Source organism: Diplotaxodon limnothrissa, linkage group LG23 (assembly GCF_057381915.1).
Source record: "Diplotaxodon limnothrissa isolate DT_005_m linkage group LG23, D_limnothrissa_male_GT1.1, whole genome shotgun sequence".
NCBI classification, from domain to species: Eukaryota; Metazoa; Chordata; class Actinopteri; order Cichliformes; family Cichlidae; genus Diplotaxodon; species Diplotaxodon limnothrissa.
The window spans coordinates 25,558,452-25,578,256 of NC_140617.1; the positions used below are offsets into that span (position 1 = coordinate 25,558,452).

A 19,805-nucleotide genomic window follows, 5' to 3' on the forward strand; every position below is an offset into this window, starting at 1 on the left:
AGTCCGACCCGTGCGGTCTGGCAAAACTGTGCCCTCCACAGCAGCAGCACCAGCAGCAGCAGAAGATGACGGGTGATGTGGAAACAGTGGTGACCCCGTGGCGAGACCTTCAGTAAATAAGCAGCAGGGGGAGGTGGGGTAAAGGAGGTGAGAAGGTGAGGAAGAGAAGAAAGCGTGCAGAAGGAGCCAGAGGTGCTGGTGGTGGTGGTGGTGTGTGCGTATTTGTGCGTGGAGACACAGGAGGAGGTTATGACCGTGTCTCTTCACCTGGATCTCGGGCTGATGCTGCTGCTCCTGTTGGCCTGCTGGCAGACCCCGGGGATGGTCGGAGGAAGTGAGTGTCCCGTTTTCCTTCTCTGTGTGTCATATTTAATCTAAATATAAGAAACTTTAGGAAGCAGTGACAGGATTGGCACAAACAGCTGGCATAACTCACATAATTATGACATTTTTACGGCATGATGGGACACAGGTGTTTGAACACATGTCTACCACGCTGTTTCTCTCCATTTAAGCTCATTTGAAGCAGCTTTGTCTTTTTTAATCAAGCTGCGTTCAAAACTCCATTGGAAAAACATCGAATTTTTAAAAAGCCCAATGTCCTTGTTATATCTGAGCAAGGACAAGAGCCTCGTTTTGCTTTGGCTCTAGAAATACCTCCGTCTGACTGATAAGAAGTAAGAAGTGGAATGGTGATTTAAATGCAGTGTTAAAAAAACAAAAAACCCTATATATATATATATATATATATATATATATATATATATATATATATATATATGTGTGTGTGTGTGTGTGTGTGTAGCTCTGCCAGGACGGCCTCATTATTTTCATTCTTTTGTATGATCTGAAAGCAATCATGAAAAGGCGATACTGTTCACGTGGTGTTCTGCACAGAAAATGGACAGCTGAAAGCCCACACATCATCATTTTTAAGCTGCAAAAGTTTGCAAAGATGCCAAACACAAATAACAACCATCAGTGTAAATACCATGTGGGACAAAAGAGGGAAAACCTGGATGTTAGCCTGTAAAAACTGGCGTTATATGCAGTAATAATAAGCTGTTGGCCCTGAAAGATGATCGATATTTCGTTATCATCTACAGCTTTAAGTACGTGACAGCGGCGCGACTCTACATTGACACACTGCTTTGTGTGTCCACCTGTGTGATTTGAGGTGAGTGGAGCGTATGCTGCGCTCTGTTTACGCCTCATATTTCAACTAGACTAACAGCTGTTGTAAAAGTGTCCCAACCTTAATTGAATGCCTATCGGGGGATTAGAATTTCAAAGCAATCTCTCTCTCTCTCACTCCTCCTTTGCTCTGTTTAATTAGCTGTTGCAGGAATGCACCTAAATCACCCAGACCACTGGTCACATCCCCCCTCCTCTGCACCTTCCCATGAGGTTTAATCCAAAGTAGCCTTTGGCAAATAGCACCGAATTAACATGCTTCTTTTTGGATGAATACCAAAGAGCAGCTAATCTGCGCTTACAAGGTTCTGTATCGATTTATCCAATGAGCTGCTATGTCTTTATATCCCCCCACACGGCCTTTACCTGCTCAGCTCACGTCACAGACGTCATGTCTTTATGGGAGCTCATCAACCACGCTTCGTTTTCCTGCTCTCTGCCACCCATTAATTTTAAATGCAGATTTCCAGTCATGACAAACAGCTGCGGGAGGAAGCCTTTTTTTCCCTCCTTCACCATAAATCACAGACAGCAGCACTTCAGGAAGCGACCGGCGTCTTATTTTAAAAAGATTGATTCATGACTTTGAAGCAGCAGGTGATATTACACCTGGTTATAGCTTTGTGTAAAAATATTTGTTCTATGTTTTATGAGATTGAAAATTGTGCTTTTTCAACAAAAGGCTTTGGCTAGCACAACAATCTGTGTTCAGTGTGAGTTACATTCTTAACAATGCATTACCCGCACACGGGGGATTATAATAAATGAGTTGCTTTATCCTTTATGATTATGTATGTTCTTGTTTTATAAGTATCTTCCTTTGCATGCCTTATATACCCACAAAGTCCATAAAAAGAGGTGGATGTTAGCTTATCCCAGACTCTGAGCAGGATTATAAGCAATGTTAACTGGCTGAAGAGTCTTCAGTCAAATAAAAAAGATTTTAACACTGAAACAAATGGAATTTGTTCACTGGGCGTTAAACTAGGGACCAACCTGAATCAGAAAATTAAAATTCCAACATGTGCAAATCTAAAATCTTTGCTCAACAGGCATGATCAGTCATTTTTGATCCAATTTATGTCTTTGTTTGAAAGTAAAAATGAAAAAATGCATCCCGGGGATTAGCTCTGCCAGGACGGCCTCATATTAGCTACTTGCTGATATATGAGTATTAGCCGATAGTAAAAATCTAAAAAGCAAATGATGTTGAATAGTTTCACAAAACGCATGTTTGGGAGACCACCAGCTGCCAACTCGAGCAGTTTCGGGCATAAACATGTAATCAACCACTTTTTGGGTCAGTAAAACAATTATATCATATTAGTGTTACGACATGTAAGTAAGAACTCATAAATAACTACACATATCAAAAAAATTATTAGCTAATGTATCGGATTTTTCACCAAGTATCGGTATTACGCTCAGTATTGGTATAAGGATCAATATCAGTATTAGGTATTGGTATCTGTATCGGTCTTAACTTTTCTATGTATGTTGGGCCCTACAGAGGATTATGTGGAATGAGTTACATTACCTACAGTTAATATTTTGTTGTGGTGGTGCCGTCATGTTGTCATCCTGACCACAGATTGAAGATGGACGTAGTCACTGCTACATCTCCCGACAGTTAGTGAAGTCCTGTTATGAAGGCTTGAACTGAGCATCTGGCTCTGAAGCCACACACTGCTCAGCTAACGACTTGTGCCTGACAAGTCATTTAACATGTGACAAGTCTTCATTTGAGCATGACCATCTCTTTTTGCTTTGTATGATTCTGGTCTGAAATGCTGATTTATCAGCTGCATCTCCTGATTTCAGGAATCTGCTCCCTGGTGTTGCTGCTCTAACACAGAGAGATAAAGGTCTTATTTTAGAGACCTACCGAGTCTGCCTTAGGAGGCTGCAGGTTTCTCAGCTAGGAGACAGTGCATCGTGTGTTTTCATTTTTGCTTATTTTGTTCTTCACATGCGTATTTGTTTTGTTTTTTCACTCACTTTTAACTTTTGCTTTCAGTAGTTAGCATTAGGCACTAAAACCTGACTCGGTTAGGTTTAGGAATATTGGCAAATGATGAGTTGGGAGTGCCAGATCCTTTTGCTCGATGTCACAACCCTGTCTGTCTGGGTGCACGCTCGAAAGGACACCTCATGCATGAACCTGGATGCCTGTGGTTCTGACAAAATAACGATATGCTTGGCCATAGGGGCATATTTGCATCACTGCAATGGATGCTTGACGGCCAGTACTACACAGTGATCTCCTTCTCCTACATGGTTGTATAACCATGCAGAGGAATAGCTTATGTTGATTGTGAGGTCCCAGATTTCAACAAACATTGGAGCTAATTTTCATCTTACGAATTAAGAAGATGCTTCAGCAAAATGTGTTTCTGAAAACCTCTGAGGCAAGAAATACGCATCGCTTAGCCGTCTTTTCATTTTAGCCAATTTTTTGCTTAAGTTGTCAACCTTCAAATAATATCCCACATCTAGAATGACAAACTAAAATTAGAATATGTTATCCCAAGTCTTATTTATTAAGGAAACTGAGAAAACAGTTATAGGTCAAAGAGTGTCTAGTCTAAACTAATTTGGATATTAAGAGTAAATGTGGGTGATGTGCAAGGTCAGTCTACTTACATTTTTTTCAAAAATGAAAATTTAAACACCTGCAGGTTTGTGTCCTTTGCTTAAGCCGCACATGCACATGCTCAGCTGATATTTTGAATAGTTTGGGGTGACATTTTAGTCTTTGTACCAGCAGAGAATTCAGCAGAGGCCACTTTGTCGCTTTATTTGGCATGCACTCAGTGTCTAGTTCTGATTGGCACTACTTCAATATGAGTTTGTTATTGCATCTGTACTCTACAGTGATTACAAGCTAGGATTTCTAACAGAGGAAGGAGAGTATTAGCCACACTTTTTAATATAAGGCAGTCCACTGTGACACCACCAACAGCTCTGACCTTCATTATAAACTTATATTTAAAAGGCCAGTGTGTGTGCTCTGTAAAGGAGTCGCTATATTTGAGCTTTCTTTATCGCATGGCAAAGCTCTTGCCAGCTTACGTGGGATGTGGCTAAAAAGTCTAGTCAAGTAACTGGACCTCGCACGACAATATTTTTAGTCCGTATGCTGTCAAAGCCAAGAATAAATTCCCAAGATTTATTTGCAGTTGTGTTTCTCTCTGTTGCATCTCGCCGCTCCCTGATGAAAACCTCGGGAGTGAGACGAAAGCTGTCCTACACGGGTCTTCAGAAAGGAGAACAAAGCAGAAAGATAAGCATAGAGCTTGTAGGGGGATCATAAAAATGCACCAACTGCAGACACAGGAGGTATTTATTTTAAAAGGAGCAGGGTAAAGTGCTGTTTTATTCCAGCAGCGAAGCCTCTCTTTATACTCAGCTCAGCCTCACATAACTGCCTCAGCTCAGTGCTGATTGTCCTTATCTTTCCATGGCAACCTGATGATTTAAATGAAAATTCACACAGAATTACCAAAATTAGACAATGTAACACTAGAAAAATGTTGCTTGGTCTGATGAGTCTCGGTTTCTGCTGCAACAGTCAGATGGATCAAAATTTGGTATAAACAAGATTAATACAAGGCAGGATGGATCCATGCTTTCAAGATTCAGGCTGCTAGTGGTGGTGGTGTTATGGTGTGGGGGATAGTACTAAGACTCGTTGCCAACCATGTCCACCCCTTTACAGTTTACAGTTGCTAGGCCAGCAAACGTAAATTGCCATTCTCATGAAAGGATTCCTAATAGGACATGCAGGGCACACGCCCAGGGGTAAGGAGGACTCGTAGTGTCAGCCGCTAGGGTTCAATTAATCTTTCATAATCACGAAGAAACATAAATGTATGGAAAGCAATAAGCATAGCTCTGCCATGTAGATAGAGAAACAAAATGATCACAGAAACTATCACCTGGTCACATCCAGACATCCAGTGAATGACATTTACACAAATAGTAACAAAAAAGTCACTATTTGAAAATTTCCTCAAAGGTGACAATATAAAAGTTACACTAAACAAGAAAGTAATGCAAGAATATAATGGAAAGCACAAAATGTGTACAAAGAGGCACAAAAGTAATGGAAAACAACACAAATGCACAGTGTAAATAGAACATTTAAAATAACCACAAAAGCTGAGTGTCTCCGGATTCACTAAACAAATGAAAAAACAACAAAAAAATGAAGTGTCCTTGTAACAAATATATTGAAAATCAACACAAAAATGACCCTAAATTCATCATAACGAGACACAGAAAGCACAAAAAATATGGAAAAGAAAAACAAAATAATCACAAAAAACGTTAAAAAAAATGCACAAAGCAACAAAACAGACAGTTGTAAACAAAAACAAAAACAAATGAAAAATCATGCAAAATTATTACAAGAATGGAAAGCATCCTAAAAAATGAGTAGTGGCAAAGAATGACAACAAATAACAAACTGAGGCAAAAATGATGGAAAAATGACACAAAAGGACTGAAAAGATTTGCAAATGGTTCACAGAGAAGGAGAAAATTACGTTGCGGGAACACAAAATTATCACAAGCATAGCAGAGCCTCCATGGTACACGATGAAGACATCCGAAAACAACAGTCACAGAGTGACCAGAGAGAGTCACGGATGGATGAAAATTGGCACAAAATTACAAAAAATATTTTGAAAATGAACAGAAAGGAACACATACAATGTTGTGCAAAAGTTTTGAGCCAGCTGTCATTTCTTTATATTTTTGCTTCCAAGGGGCCAGACTTTCTGTCTCTGGACCAGTAGTTCTTAAAACTTTGTGGAGGTTTTCCAGTGTGTTTCTTTTGGCTACTTTTCCACTCATTTTTAACCCAGTCCAGTCCCCCAAGTATTTTGGGGGGCTTTCTTTGTTGAGCCACTTAAAATTGATGAATTATGAACACAGAAAAGCGCCATCAGATTTTGATCCACTTTGTAATACCATCTGGTAAGTATCTGATGAACAAAAGCAAGATTTTTCACCATGAGAATGCAGTAAAATAATACCTGGATAGAAAAACACACTGTCAACATTATTGAAGCAGTGTGGGATCATGTTGACAGAGAACAGAACAAAAGGCAGAAACATCCAAAGAAGAGCTTTGAATGTCCTTCAAGAAGCCTGCAGAACTATTCCTGAAGACTACTTAAAGACATGACAAGAAAGCTGCCTAAGAGAGTTCAGACTTTGCTGAAGAATAAAGATGGTCAAACCAAATATTTACTTTCAGCTCATTAAAATTGCGCAAATTCTGTTGGGGTTTTTTGCCTTATATGTTTGTACGTTTCAATACATCCTAAGTTCCTGTTTTCTGAGCAAAACATAAAGAAATGAGTGGTGAATCAAGACTTTTATGGAAATCAACACAAACAGTTGCAAAGAGACACCAAAGAAAGTTAGTGCAGCACGAAATGACCTCAAAGGTAGCCAGGGACAGAAAAAAAACACAAAGTGAAGCAACAACAAGTTTCATTCTGTCTCGCTCTTATGTAAGAGGAGTGAGGGGAACAATGTCTCATAATGCACTCATACTGTATATTTAATCAGTATGGAGAGGATGTTACTATATTAGATCGTGCACATCCACGGACATCCATCCATCTCAGAGAGTGGTAGGGAGCCATTAGTGAGATTAGGCTGTCTGAGTCAGTCGTCAAACTGTTTCTTCGCTGTGATTTACAGCTGAACGTCCGACTCGAGTCACACGTCACAGAGTACTCCAGGACGAGCGGAGGTAAACAGCTGCCATCTCCGGACTTGTTTTTGTTTTCATCTTGTGGTCCTGCAGAGAAACACGAGGTCGGAGGCCGACGAAAAAATCCATGTTTAGTAGATTTGGCTTTCGTCCATTTCATAGTACAACACACAGATACAGCACCGTGTGGAGAGATCAAACCACAGTGTGGGAGGGTTGTTGTTTGTTTTTTTTACTTCAAATAAGGACGGGAAGATGAGGGAAATTCTCCAGAGTAAGCACATCCAGGCCGAACTTCACATCTCTGTTAAATTATCTTTTTATTTTCCTGTTAAAATCCGGATTAGGATTACTGTCTCCAAAACTCAGCACAAGCAGAGCTGTGAGAGAAACTCCAAGACCTGAAAAAGGGGTTATTATTCTGCATTCTGAGGTCTGCTTTGGAGAAATGCAATAACGTTTTGTGGCATTTATTAATTCCACGGCTGCTTTTGAAGGAACGTGCCACAAAAACTAATTACCTTCAGCCTTTAGCAGGTCAAACATGCTGCTGCAGGCTCAGAAGGACACTGTGTGCAAAAGGAGATGCCAGACATGCTTTGACAAAAGAAGGTATCTGAAACCCTGGGATTGAGAACAGGCTGCATTTTCTTGCTGATAATTGGCAGCATCAAACATGCATTTCTTTTTTACTTTTTTGAAAATCTGTAGAGGAAAAAAAAAGTTGTGCATTTTCTCCTTTGCAACAAAAACCTATTTTAAAATGTTGACTCCAGAACCAAAGAGATTTTTTTCAACTTATTTTGCTCCATACTGCAGTTTGATATGACAAGAACAATAAAAAAACCTCCAATAAAACATAAACAAATGGCAGCAAAGCTGCGCTGCGAGGACCTGCAAGGAGGAGAGGAGGACGGCAGCAAAAAGGAAGAACCTGGATATAAGAAAGTATTTTTCAAAGAAACCTGTAAGTCACTTAAAGTCAAGTTCACTCATAAGATGTGTCATAATAACGTTACAGGCTATCCTAGGTTTTGGCCCACATCAATCTAAAAGTATATGTAACCATGAATAAGTGTTTTGGAAACTAACTGCACAACAGGCAGCACTATTAGTTATCTCAGTCTCAGAGTAGCATTTCTAATTTTGATTGAAACTGTCAGAGAGCCTCGAGCAAGCCAGGATATTAGTTTACAGAGGCTGTACCATGTCCACCAGGAGAGACTGGACAGTATAGATGTAAAACAAATATGCCAGCAGTTTATCTCAGTTAACGAGAGGAGAAGGCATGTGTTTGGCTCCTTCACATAGTGAACATTGAGTTGTGTCCATGTCTGTTGCTGTAACAGTAGTTCATGTTTAGAATAAAAAATCCCAGCTCACTGATTTGATAGTGTGCCTAAAATGTTGCATAATTTTGCTGACAGATCTTTTACTTTGTGGTAATCTTAGATGAGTAGTTTTATTGACAAAAACCACCAGATCATTCAGTTTTCCCTTAGTGCTAATGTATAAGACATGTTGGTGTACTATAACTAAAGTAATGTTGTTAAATCCTTAAAGTCATATTTTTATTGTCATGACTGTATTTGAAGCTATTTTTATTTTTGCATGATACCTGATTTGTATGGAATATGGCTGAAGTAAACTAAAGTCTAAAATACTTAGTCATTTGATTAATAGTAATTTAACATTATACACAGCAAATTCAAAAGTGTTAAATGTTTTGGTGTTAATAGTCTTCTTGCAAAAGTAGAGTTAATTTTACTCTAAGCAGAGTCACATTCTTTTAATGTAACTCTGAGGTGTAAAATGATAGTAGTTAAAATCGAGTGTTAAAAATGAGTGTTTCTCTGTCAAATCTGGAGGTGTTACAATGGAAACATTAACTCTTGACCTCTTAACTCTGAACTCCTAGAGGGGCTATGACACCAACAGAGTAAATTCACAGACTCCGCCCCCAGCACGGCTCCAATCGAAGCTGAAGTGAAGCCGTTTCAGAACATTTTGCTCTACATATTTGAGTTGTTTGCCATGCTTGGTAAGTCATTTTTTCAAAGATTGTTTCAATTATTATTATGAGCTTTTACTTCTGTGGCTCTTTGGAGTTGAGACAAAGCTGTGTGAAAGGCATTAGCCATGTTGCTCGCTGATAGCATAATATTCTGTTTTAGTTAGCTGAAAGGTATTGTTTGCGGGCAAATACCACAGCCTTGAAAAAAGCTTGCATGTGAATTTTCAGTCAAACTTTTGGTCAAATACACCTAAAACAATGTCTAGAATGTGAAATGTTGGTATAATGGTGCTACTTGAAGCCTGAAAACGATCGCCCATAAAAAAAAAACGAGCAAACAGCAGTAGCAGACGTCCTGACTGGGTTCTACGTTAGCATAGATCCCTCCAGAGTTTTGTGCACACAGTTTAGGTAAAAATGAAAAAGGTTGAGGTTTTACATTTAGTTCAGTATTACCTGTTGCCTGTGTCCTTGTCTTTTGGGAAAATACTTTACACAAGTAATGGCTCAAAGAGGATTCCTTTTTTTTTTTTTACTGTGCTGCAATTGTTTACTGGATTATTTGTGCCATTAATTAGTGTCAACTAATTTTTATTCAATCTCCGCACAGGATATGCTTGTGAAGATGGAATATGGGGGAGAGCAGAAGTGTGTTGAAGTTCCACAAAGGGATGAATGAAGGACATGCATATTGTATTGAAGAAATAAGTGATGAGAATGCTGTTATTTGCATTTACCATGTCAGACCTTTTGATAAACAAAACTCTAATGAAAGTGAGAACATGTATACTGTTACATCTTTCAGAAAATGTTTTGAAATTGTGGTCACAGTTCAGAATAAATGTTTTTCAAAAACCATTGCGTCTTTTTAGTAAATGTTTATTTCCAAAAGAAATTTCTGGAAGTTCAGAACAGTAAAATTCCCGCTTTTTAGAATGAATTAGAAGATAACTCTTACGTAGTTAAACTAAAATACTCTTTGAGAGTTAATATATAAACTCTTAACACCAAGTGTTAAATTATCAACTCCAGACAGATTTGGTGTTTAACACTAAATCAGAGTTAACGTACCAACTCTCCAAAAAGAGTTAAATTAACACTCTCTGGTGTGGACCCATATAGACACTTTAATAGTGTTGAAATCAAATCCGACAGTGTTAATTTGGACATGCTGGATTTGCTGTGTACAATTCACATATAAAACTATGAATTGTAATTTTAAATGGTTTAAAAGCATGTAGAATAGCATATATAGTTTGGTGGTTGAATCATCCGTCCCCACCAATGCCAAAACCAAATCTACGCCCTTGGGTCATATATTTCAAAAATCTAATATAAATTTTCACTGTTATGCCGATGACACCCAGCTCTACATTTCTTCTAAACCCAATTCATCCCTCCCACCTACCTCCCTCTCAAACGGTCTTATTGAGATTAGATCCTGGTTCTCCTCCAATTTTCTCAAACTTACCGTAACAGTAATAAAACTGAAGTTTTACTTGTTGGTACACCATCTATCTTAACCAAATCCCACAGTTTTTCCATTAACGTTGAAAATTCTCCTACCCTTCCCTCCCCTCAGGTTAAGATTTTGGGTGTCATACTTGATAATACTCTTTCATTCCAGTCTCACATTAATTACATAACCCGGTCTGCTTACTTCCACTTATGTAATATTAACCGACTCCGTCCCTTCCTTACTCCCCATGCTGCTGCCATCCTTGTGCATAATCTTATTACGTCCCGTATTGATTACTGCAATTCCCTCCTATTTGGTCTCCCTGAAAGGTCCCTTCATAAACTCCAACTTCTTGATGGTGAGTGAGTGACAGGAGAATGGCGGCTAAGCTGTCATCCCTGTTGGACAACGTCTCCCACCCCATGCAGCAGACTGTGACAGCACTGAGCAGCTCCTTCAGTGGGAGACTGCGGCACCCACGGTGTGGGACGGAGAGATTTCGCAGGTCTTTCCTCCCCACTGCTGTCAGACTCCACAACAAAGACTTTAACTGAACAAACACACACATCCACACATGTGCAATAACACTAAGTGCAATAATCTTTTCTGGCATCGTTGTATTTTTACTCAGTTGTATATAGCATTCGTATTCTATTTTTATCTTATTGTATATTTTTATTCTATTTTATTCTACTGTATATAGTATATTATTTTATTCTATTCTGTACAGCTGTGTACTGTATTTATTCTTATTGTATTCTAATTTTTGCGTCATAACTTTTGCACTGTCCACTTCCTGCTGTGACAAAACAAATTTCCCACGTGTGGGACTAATAAAGGTTATCTTATCTTATCTTATCTTATCTTATCTTATCTTATCTTATCTTATCTTATCTTACTTCTTAAAATTCTGCAGCTCGGGTCATAACTTGCACTCCGTTAAGAGCTCATATTACCCCAGTTCTTCAGCAGCTTCACTGGTTGCCCGTAGAACCCAGGATAAATTTTAAAATCTTACGTCTTACATACAAGTGTGTCCATAAATCTGCTTCTTCATATTGGTGTGACCTGCTCCATATCACCACTGTTTCCCGCCCTCTCAGATCATCATCTGCTATTCATCTTACTGTTCCGTCCTCACACCTTATTACTATGGGGAACAGAGCTTTCAGTCGCTCTGCTCCTCGGCTCTGGAACTCTCTTCCTCCAGCCATAAGAAATATTGACTCCCTCTCCGTATTTAAGTCACAGCTCAAAACGCATCTGTTTAAACTGGTTTATTCACTTTAGTGCTGATTTTATCTGTTGTCAACCTCTGTTTTGCAATTTTAACTTATCTTATGTATTTTATGACTACTGTTCCTTTTATTAATTTTGTTCTTTGTAAGGTGACCTTGGGTTTCTGAAAGGCACCCCAAATAAAATTTAAAAAATGCATTATGAAAATGAGCTGCAATTTTTCAAAAAAGAACCTGCTGTTCAATTGCGTCCATTGGATGGCGCAATAGCAATTGTGAGCTACTTAGTTTTGCCTGCGAAATTTAAACCTGATGTGCTTTGGCACCCTCATTGCCCCAATATGTCTCTGTCAAAAAAGAGAAAAGTGGATGCAGAGTGTTCCAAGAAAAATGGTCATACTCCTATTTATTCAAGGAAATGAATGGGAAAGCTGTATGTTTGGTGTGTTCCCAGCATGTTGCAGTGCTGAAAGAATATAACCTCTGTCGCCACTATGTGAGCCTTCATGCCGATAAATATGACAACTTTCAAGGACAGCGGAGAAGAGAGAAGGTGAATGAACTGTTGGCGGGTCTGAAGAAACAGCAGTCTGTGTTTACTCACAGCCATCAGTAACACTGCAGTGAAAGCTAGCTACCTCATTGCTAACAAAATTGCACTAGCTTTAAAACCATTTAGTGAGGGTGAATTTGTAAAAACATGTATGATGAAGGCATCGGAGATTGTGTGCCCTGAAAAGCGACAGGCCTTTGCAAATATCAGCCTGACAAGAAACACAGTTGCCAACAGGATTTCTGATCTTTCAGCGGATGGATAGCCAGTTGAAGCAAAAAACTAAAGTCATTTATTGCGTTTTCAGTTGCAATTGATGAAGGCCATTTATATGGATACACCGTAATAACATGGAAATGGTTGGTGATATTAAAGTCCTGTTTGTGGCACATTAGTATATGTGAGGGGGCAAACTCCTCAAGATGGGTGGTGACCATGGTGGCCATTTAAAAGTCGGCCATCTTGGATACAACTTTAGTTTTTTCAATAGGAAGAGGGCCATGTGACACATCAAACTTATTGGTAATGTCACAAGAAAAACAATGGTGTGCTTGGTTTCAACGTAACTTCATTCTTTCATGAGTTATTTACAAGTTTCTGACCACTTATAAATTGTGTTCAATGTGGTGCCCATTGTGTTGGATTGTCAATGCAACCCTCTTCTCCCACTCTTCACACACTGATAGCAACACCACAGGAGAAATGCCAGCACAGGCATCCAGTATCCGTAGTTTCAGGTGCTGCACATCTTGTATCTTCACACCATAGACAATTGCCTTCAGATGACCCCAAAGATAAAAGTCTAAGGGGGTCAGATCGGGAGACCTTGGGGGCCATTCAACTGGCCCACGATGACCAATCCACTTTCCAGGAAACTGTTCATCTAGGAATGCTCGGACCTGGCACCCATAATGTGGTGGTGCACCATCTTGCTGGAAAAACTCAGGGAACGTGCCAGCTTCAGTGCATAAAGAGGGAAACACATCATCATGTAGCAATTTCAAATATCCAGTGGCCTTGAGGTTTCCATTGATGAAGAATGGACCCACTATCGTTGTACCCCATATACCACACCAAACCATCACTTTTGTTGTTCCAACAATCTTGGATGGATCCATCCAATGTGGGTTAGTGTCAACCAATAGCGTTGGTTTTGTTTGTTAACTTCACCATTCACATAAAAGTTTGTCTCATCACTGAACAAAATCTTCTGCGTGAACTGAGGGTCCTGTTCCAATTTTTGTTTTGCCCATTCTGTAAATTCTGTGCACCGATCTGGGTCATCCTCGTTGAGATGCTGCAGTAGCTGGAGTTTGTAAGGGTGCCCTTTGTGAGTAGCTAATATCTGCCGAAGGGATGTTCAACTAATGCCACTCTCCAGTGACATGCGGCGAGTTCTACGCTGTGGGCTCTTGTTGAATGAAGCTAGGACAGCCACTGATGTTTCTTTATTAGTGACAGTTTTCTTGCGTCGACATTTTGGCAAATCCAACACTGAACCAGTTTCACAAAACTTAGCAAGCAGTTTGCTAACTGTGGCATGGGAGATGGGTGGTCTCGTAGGGTGTCTTGCATTGAAATCTGCTGCAATGACCCGGTTATGGCATTCACCAGATATCAACACAATTTCGATCCGCTCCTCACATGTTAACCTCTTCGACATGTCAAAGGCTGTGAACAAAGAGAAACTTGTAAATAACTCATGAAAGAATGAAGTTACGTTGAAACCAAGCACACCATTGTTTTTCTTGTGACATTACCAATAAGTTTGATGTGTCACATGGCCCTCTTCCTATTGAAAAAACTAAAGTTGTATCCAAGATGGCCGACTTTTAAATGGCCACCATGGTCACCACCCATCTTGAGGAGTTTGCCCCCTCACATATACTAATGTGCCACAAACAGGACTTTAATATCACCAACCATTCCCATGTCATTTCGGTGTATCCATACAAATGGCCCACCCTGTAGATTATCAAAAAAACAAAAAACAAACAAAATAATAACTCCATTGACTCCAACATGGTTAGCCCTGGTTTTCCACATCCGGATGAGGTTGATTGGCTCTAAATTAATTCTCAACCTCCTTGTTCACATCTGTAATCCGCCTGCATTCTCACAGTTCATGTTTAAGCAGGTTTTGGTACGTGTTGACAAAAGTATTGTAGAGGACAAAAGAGACCCTTTTAGAAATCTACCTAAAACAGGGGTGGGGAACTCCAGGCCTCAAGGGCTGGTGTGCTGCAGGTTTTAGATATCACCCTGGGTCAACACACCTGAATCAAATGATTAGTTCATTCTCAGGCCTCTGGAGAGCTTCAAGACATGTTGAGGAGGTAATTTAGCCGTTTAAATGAGCTGCGTTGGGTGAAGGACACATCTACAACCTGTATGACACCGGCCCTTGAGGCCTGGAGTTGGACACCCCTGATGTAAAGAGTGAACAGTGTACAGAATCTGAGGAATCAGATTTGAATAGACATTGTGTATTGTTTGTTATCCATTTACCGGATACCCTGGATTAATTGGAAGCCCCCCAAAATTGGCTGTTGGCTAGAGGCTAAAGAGGTGTCCACACAGGAAGTGACTGCTCATTGCGCATCACTAGTTTCTGGTTACCTATAATTACCAACCCAACCACAGATAAGCTGGAGAGGGATGGATGGTTTGTTGTATAGATGGTCGGTTGGTTGGATAGATGGATGGTTGGCTCAGTTGGATCATACCTCTTATACTTATAAATGGGAGAGTCACTTTTTCCTTGACAAGAAACTTGAAAATTCTAAATACATAATTGTGCATACATAATTGTAATTACAGCAATAGTTTATTTATTCTAAATTATCAGTAAAAATAAATAAAGCTTGACTAAGCGGGACTTAAATGTAGTTAAGCCCTTAATCAACCGCTGTTTAGCTCGTTTCCGCTTTAGGGGCGTTTTTGAATAAAAAGAGTTGAGTGCTATTGACATGTTTTTTTTATTAAGTCAGTTTATTTGATTGCCTGTTGTGTATGTATAATCTTAGAAAACAAATGAAAATCTCAAGTTAGGATAATTTGAAACACAGACTTTAAAAGCAGCCAGATGTGTGCTGAAATATTCCAGAAGTTAAAAATGGATGGTCATAAATATGTAATCAGACAAACTCGACTCAAACATGAAGGACAAACAAGGGCATGTAGAAACTGTGTGTATGTGCTCTAACATCCACCTGATCACTGCTGTATTTCATCATTTAATTAATATCCACATACTACTTCCCCACCCCCGTTGTCCCTCCACCCTCTCTCCATTTTTTTTCCTTGCACATTGATCTTTCTCCCCCCCCCTCCATCCATCCCACTTTGCCCTTCGTCTGTCTTTTCTCTCCAAAACCAAAGATTGAAAACCCCGCCGTCCCCATCTCTTGATATCTGCCCAGGATAATTGCTCTTTCTTCTCGCTCTCCCATCTCTTTTTCCCCCCCTCCTGACTCATTCATTCTTTGCTCTGTCATATTCCTGTCGTCTTTCATCCACCTCTCTTTCATCTCTCTCTTTTCCTCTGTCTTCCTGACTCCATCCAAGCCTCCCCTCTCATCTCCTCTCTTCTCCTGTGTATAATGTAATTGCAGAAGTCTATTCAGTGTGTGAGCACTCCATTGCAGCGCTGGCAGATGAAAGCAGTTGGGATTTAGCAACCGTAGCGCGATGGGAGTTCGGGGGGATCTTGGCTGTCACTGGCAGAGACAGGGAGGGTGTGAGGAGGAGGAGGAGGATGTGCTTTCACCGCATATTTTCATTACGTGTTCATTATGTGTTTGTTTTTTTAAATGCCTAAATACTGTCTATTTAAAGTCCTCATCTGGCATCATGTCCAGATGATCCATGTGGGCAAAGGTTTGTGGACAAATGTATGTGGATAATAAGGAAATCCCTTAAAATTAACTCCAGAAGAAGCTTGACATACAAGAACTTGAGTGGCCTTCAGTGTCCTGACCTCAACCCTTCATAGAACCATTGGGATGAACTAGAAAACAAACTGAAAGCCAGACCTAACCTTGAAATATAAGAGATGAAAGCATGAAGTGTTCATAAAAGTCACCAATTGGAGACTTTACTGTCTAATGTTCAAGTTAACTTTAAGATGTTGAATGTTTACGATGAGGGTTTTCATCATTAACGTCTTGCTACACAAAATTTGATCTGGAAACAGTTATGCTCAGAAGTCTGCGATGGGTTTGAGTTCTAATTGGCCTTGAAATGACTTATAGAGTAAGGTGCCTCCATGTGAAATAAGCAGCTCCAAGTCACACTGATGGAGAATTGTTGGACTTTTCCTTTAATGACTCTGAAGCAGTCTTGGCAGGCAGGTCTGTATATATCCTGCAGAGCGCGGAGGAAGGCTGGCTTGCATAATGAGCTGTGGTTATTCATTCATGGTCACAGTCCACAGAGCCTGACAGGATGCTCTGATGGTAGGATAACTTTGTGGTGAAAAAAGCCCTGCACCTTTTTCAAGGTGGGAATCGCCAAACTGACATGGATAGCTGTGCTGCTGGATAAAGGCTGGACCCCAAGACTAAACCTACTACTGTACCCAACTTTAGACGTGAATTACTTAAATACAAAAAACAGATCGGCGATCGGGAAATCTTCCATGGGGGTCTAGTTTTAGTAGTGCGTATCCCATCCTGAACCTGTCAGTGATCTCACAAGAAACTCACAAGGATTTTTCCCTCAATTGCTTTCCTGTTTTGCTCTAGTTTCATAGAGCTCCTGTACAACCACATATATTTTTGCCCAAGTTAAAACATTTTCAGTGGATGTGTTTTTTCATCTCCTACAGCATTTTCTCATTGCCTTTGCTGCTTTAAAATGTGCATCTCATCTGAAGAATACCACAGGCTGCTGTGGCTCATTGAGAGAGAAAAAAAATCTACAACTATGGTCACATATGTAACTGTAATCTTTGGATATTCACCTAAATGTTTTAGTTTTTTTATAAAGGAAGAGAAATTGAAAAACATCTGTTTTTTCAGGTCCTCGGCTGTAAAGTGCAAATGCTTTTTTCTGCACCCACAGTCTTCAGTTATCATAGAGGGAGGAATTTGTCAGAAAACGAGCACACTGGCCAACTCTAACGCCCACAGCATCAGGAAATAGACCAGAATTCAATGCAGGCACAGGACAGTTTCAGTAAAATGCTGCTTTTTCTCAACTGAAAAAAAAGACTCCCACCTACTTGTGCTTCTTGCCATGCTTTCATTCACTCCACCTACACATGATGGATGCAACGGATTTATAATCCTTCCTTGTCAGCTGTCAAAGGGCAACCAGGGAAATGTAAGAAGTCACAAATGGAAGCAGACAAGGGAGACAGAAGGAGCAGGATTCTGCCTTATCGCAGATTGATGATCGTTTTGCGTCATGCTACAGACACTTTGTGGATTTTTCCCTTTAACCACTCTGAAGCAGTCTTGGCAGGCAGGCAGGCCTGGGTGTCCTGCAGGGAGTGTGGGAAAGCTGGCTTGCATAATGAGCTGTGGTTAGATTGTTAGCCTGAGATAGAGCTTGACATTCATGGTCACAGTCCACAGAGCCAAGCCAGATGCTTTCGGTTTGGAGAGTTCTTGTCGCGCTCGGCTCCTCCGCCAGCCTGGGATTGAGTTGTGTCCTTTGTAGTTGTCTAACCACAAAATAAAGGCAGTGCTGGCATTTCTGTTTTGGTTGTCGTTCCTCCAGACAAGGTGGCACTGACATGAGGATTGCGTAATCAGGCTAGAGACCAGCGCTGTGAGGCTGTAGAGAACTAAAGTGGGTGATCGCCAGCTTTTTAATCACATCAGTCAACTGTCCCATTACTTTCTCACGCTATCGATGCAATACTTTTGTTAAGAACCTTTTTTTTTTTTTTTTTTTTTTGCCTGTCCCGTTTGGCTCTTTTGCCATCAGAATTGTTGTCTAAAGGCAAAGAAAGATGCCCAACGGATTTACTTTACCAAATTGACCATCCCAGCCTTGCCGTAATGGTCCATTTGATTCACCTTTTATTGTTTCTTTTATTTTCACTTACTGAACATGGGACAGACTTGACTGGGGGAAAGAAGGGGAGAAAGAAAGAGGGAAAGAGAAACAGCTGAGAAGAGGGACGGGGGAGAAGGGCAAAAAACAAAAACCAACAGAATGAGCAGAAAGAAAAAAAGAAAGAAAAAATGCATATATCAATCACCTGGATCACCTGCTGAGAAAGAAAAAAGAAAACAAGCAGAAGAGAACAAGAGTAATAGAATAAACAACATCACAATTATATATGGGAATATGACAGTAAATACTAAATATTAAACATTATCGTGCAGCACATAGGATCAACAGAACACAGTGTGCTTTGAGGTAGGAGCCAAAAAGGGTGTAGTTTGGGGGGGGGGGGGGGGGGTCACCTGTGTGTACACCTGTGAGCATGGACGCGCTTGTTTTTTTTGTTTTTGTTTTTAAAAGGTTCCTTCATGTAATGATCTGCTAGAGGGTGTGGGGGGGCCACAGCCCCGTCCTCCAGGGCATGAAGCAGGTATGGAGGAGATCAAAACTCCAGACATCCAGAGGCCCCCAGAACACAAGAGACCAAGGAAGACCAACAGAGGGGCAGCCGCGCCACTGTCCCAGAAAGAGCTGAGGAGAGTCCCAGATGAGGGCTCACTCAGCAGCCGCGGAGCAGATGCCAGGGGGAGTTGCAGTGACGCGCCCGTGAGCTCCGCCGGCAGCCAGCCGTGCCTGAGTGACCGAGCCCCAGGCCGAGAGGCCGGGGGCACCCCACCTCCGAAGTGGCCCGAGCGAGCCCCAGGCTCCAGGCCCCGATAAGCGGCCGCCAAGGAGTGAACCGGTGTGTACCTGGACGCCTATCCCCGGACACAAAGAACCACCAACGCACCGATGTCTGAGGGAGTCCGCCACTGGCAGGGGAAGTGGTGGTGGGTGGAGATAGGCCTCCAAACCTTGGAGGGCCTAAGATGTCCCCAGAGAGGTGGCGCCTGACACCCAACCTGACATATAGACACAGACATACAGGCACACACAGATACAAACATCCCACCCTCATGCTCTCATATGCACTTACTCCACACTCAACCAATGTGGAGACAGACATAAAGAGACGCTGTACACACGATCACACTCCCCAAGCGTACTCTACGCTCTTTTGTTAAGAACCTTAAAGCTCACAATCTCCACTTGAATCGTGTTTTTATTGCTTTAGTAAAAAATAATTGTGCTGGTGTGAAGCTGCAAAATCACGAAAACTGCATCACTGTCCATCAATGGAGGACTTTGGTAGATTTACCGAACAAAATCAGGTAACAGACCAACCTGATATGGTAAAATTTAATCTATGAGAAGGCTCCATGTCCAACCTTCTACAGCTGTAACACTTGAAGTAATGCCTCCACCAGGTTTTTAAGTTATTGGCATTGATTGTTTATCACGAGGACAAGCACAAAAAGCTGGCAACAGAAGATAAGTCGGGTAATTATTACCCAGTATGGAAACCTGTTCATGAGAGAAATATCCAGTTATCTCAAATATGATGTTATTGTTTTAGCCCAGCATCACACAGAATGTGCCTAAAATGTCATTTGCAGAAAAAC

The 19,805-nt window shown here is 40.8% G+C and overlaps 1 protein-coding gene across 1 annotated transcript in view; it reads left to right on the top strand.

Moving 5' to 3' along the window:
- Positions 1-249: 249 nt before the first annotated feature.
- Positions 250-19,805, top strand: part of LOC146608180 (fibronectin type III domain-containing protein 4-like) — a 62,210-nt gene continuing 42,654 nt past the window's right edge. The window contains exon 1 of the mRNA XM_085347770.1: positions 250-334. Within this exon, the coding sequence (XP_085203896.1) occupies positions 250-334 (85 nt within the window). The remainder of the gene's footprint in view (positions 335-19,805) is intronic.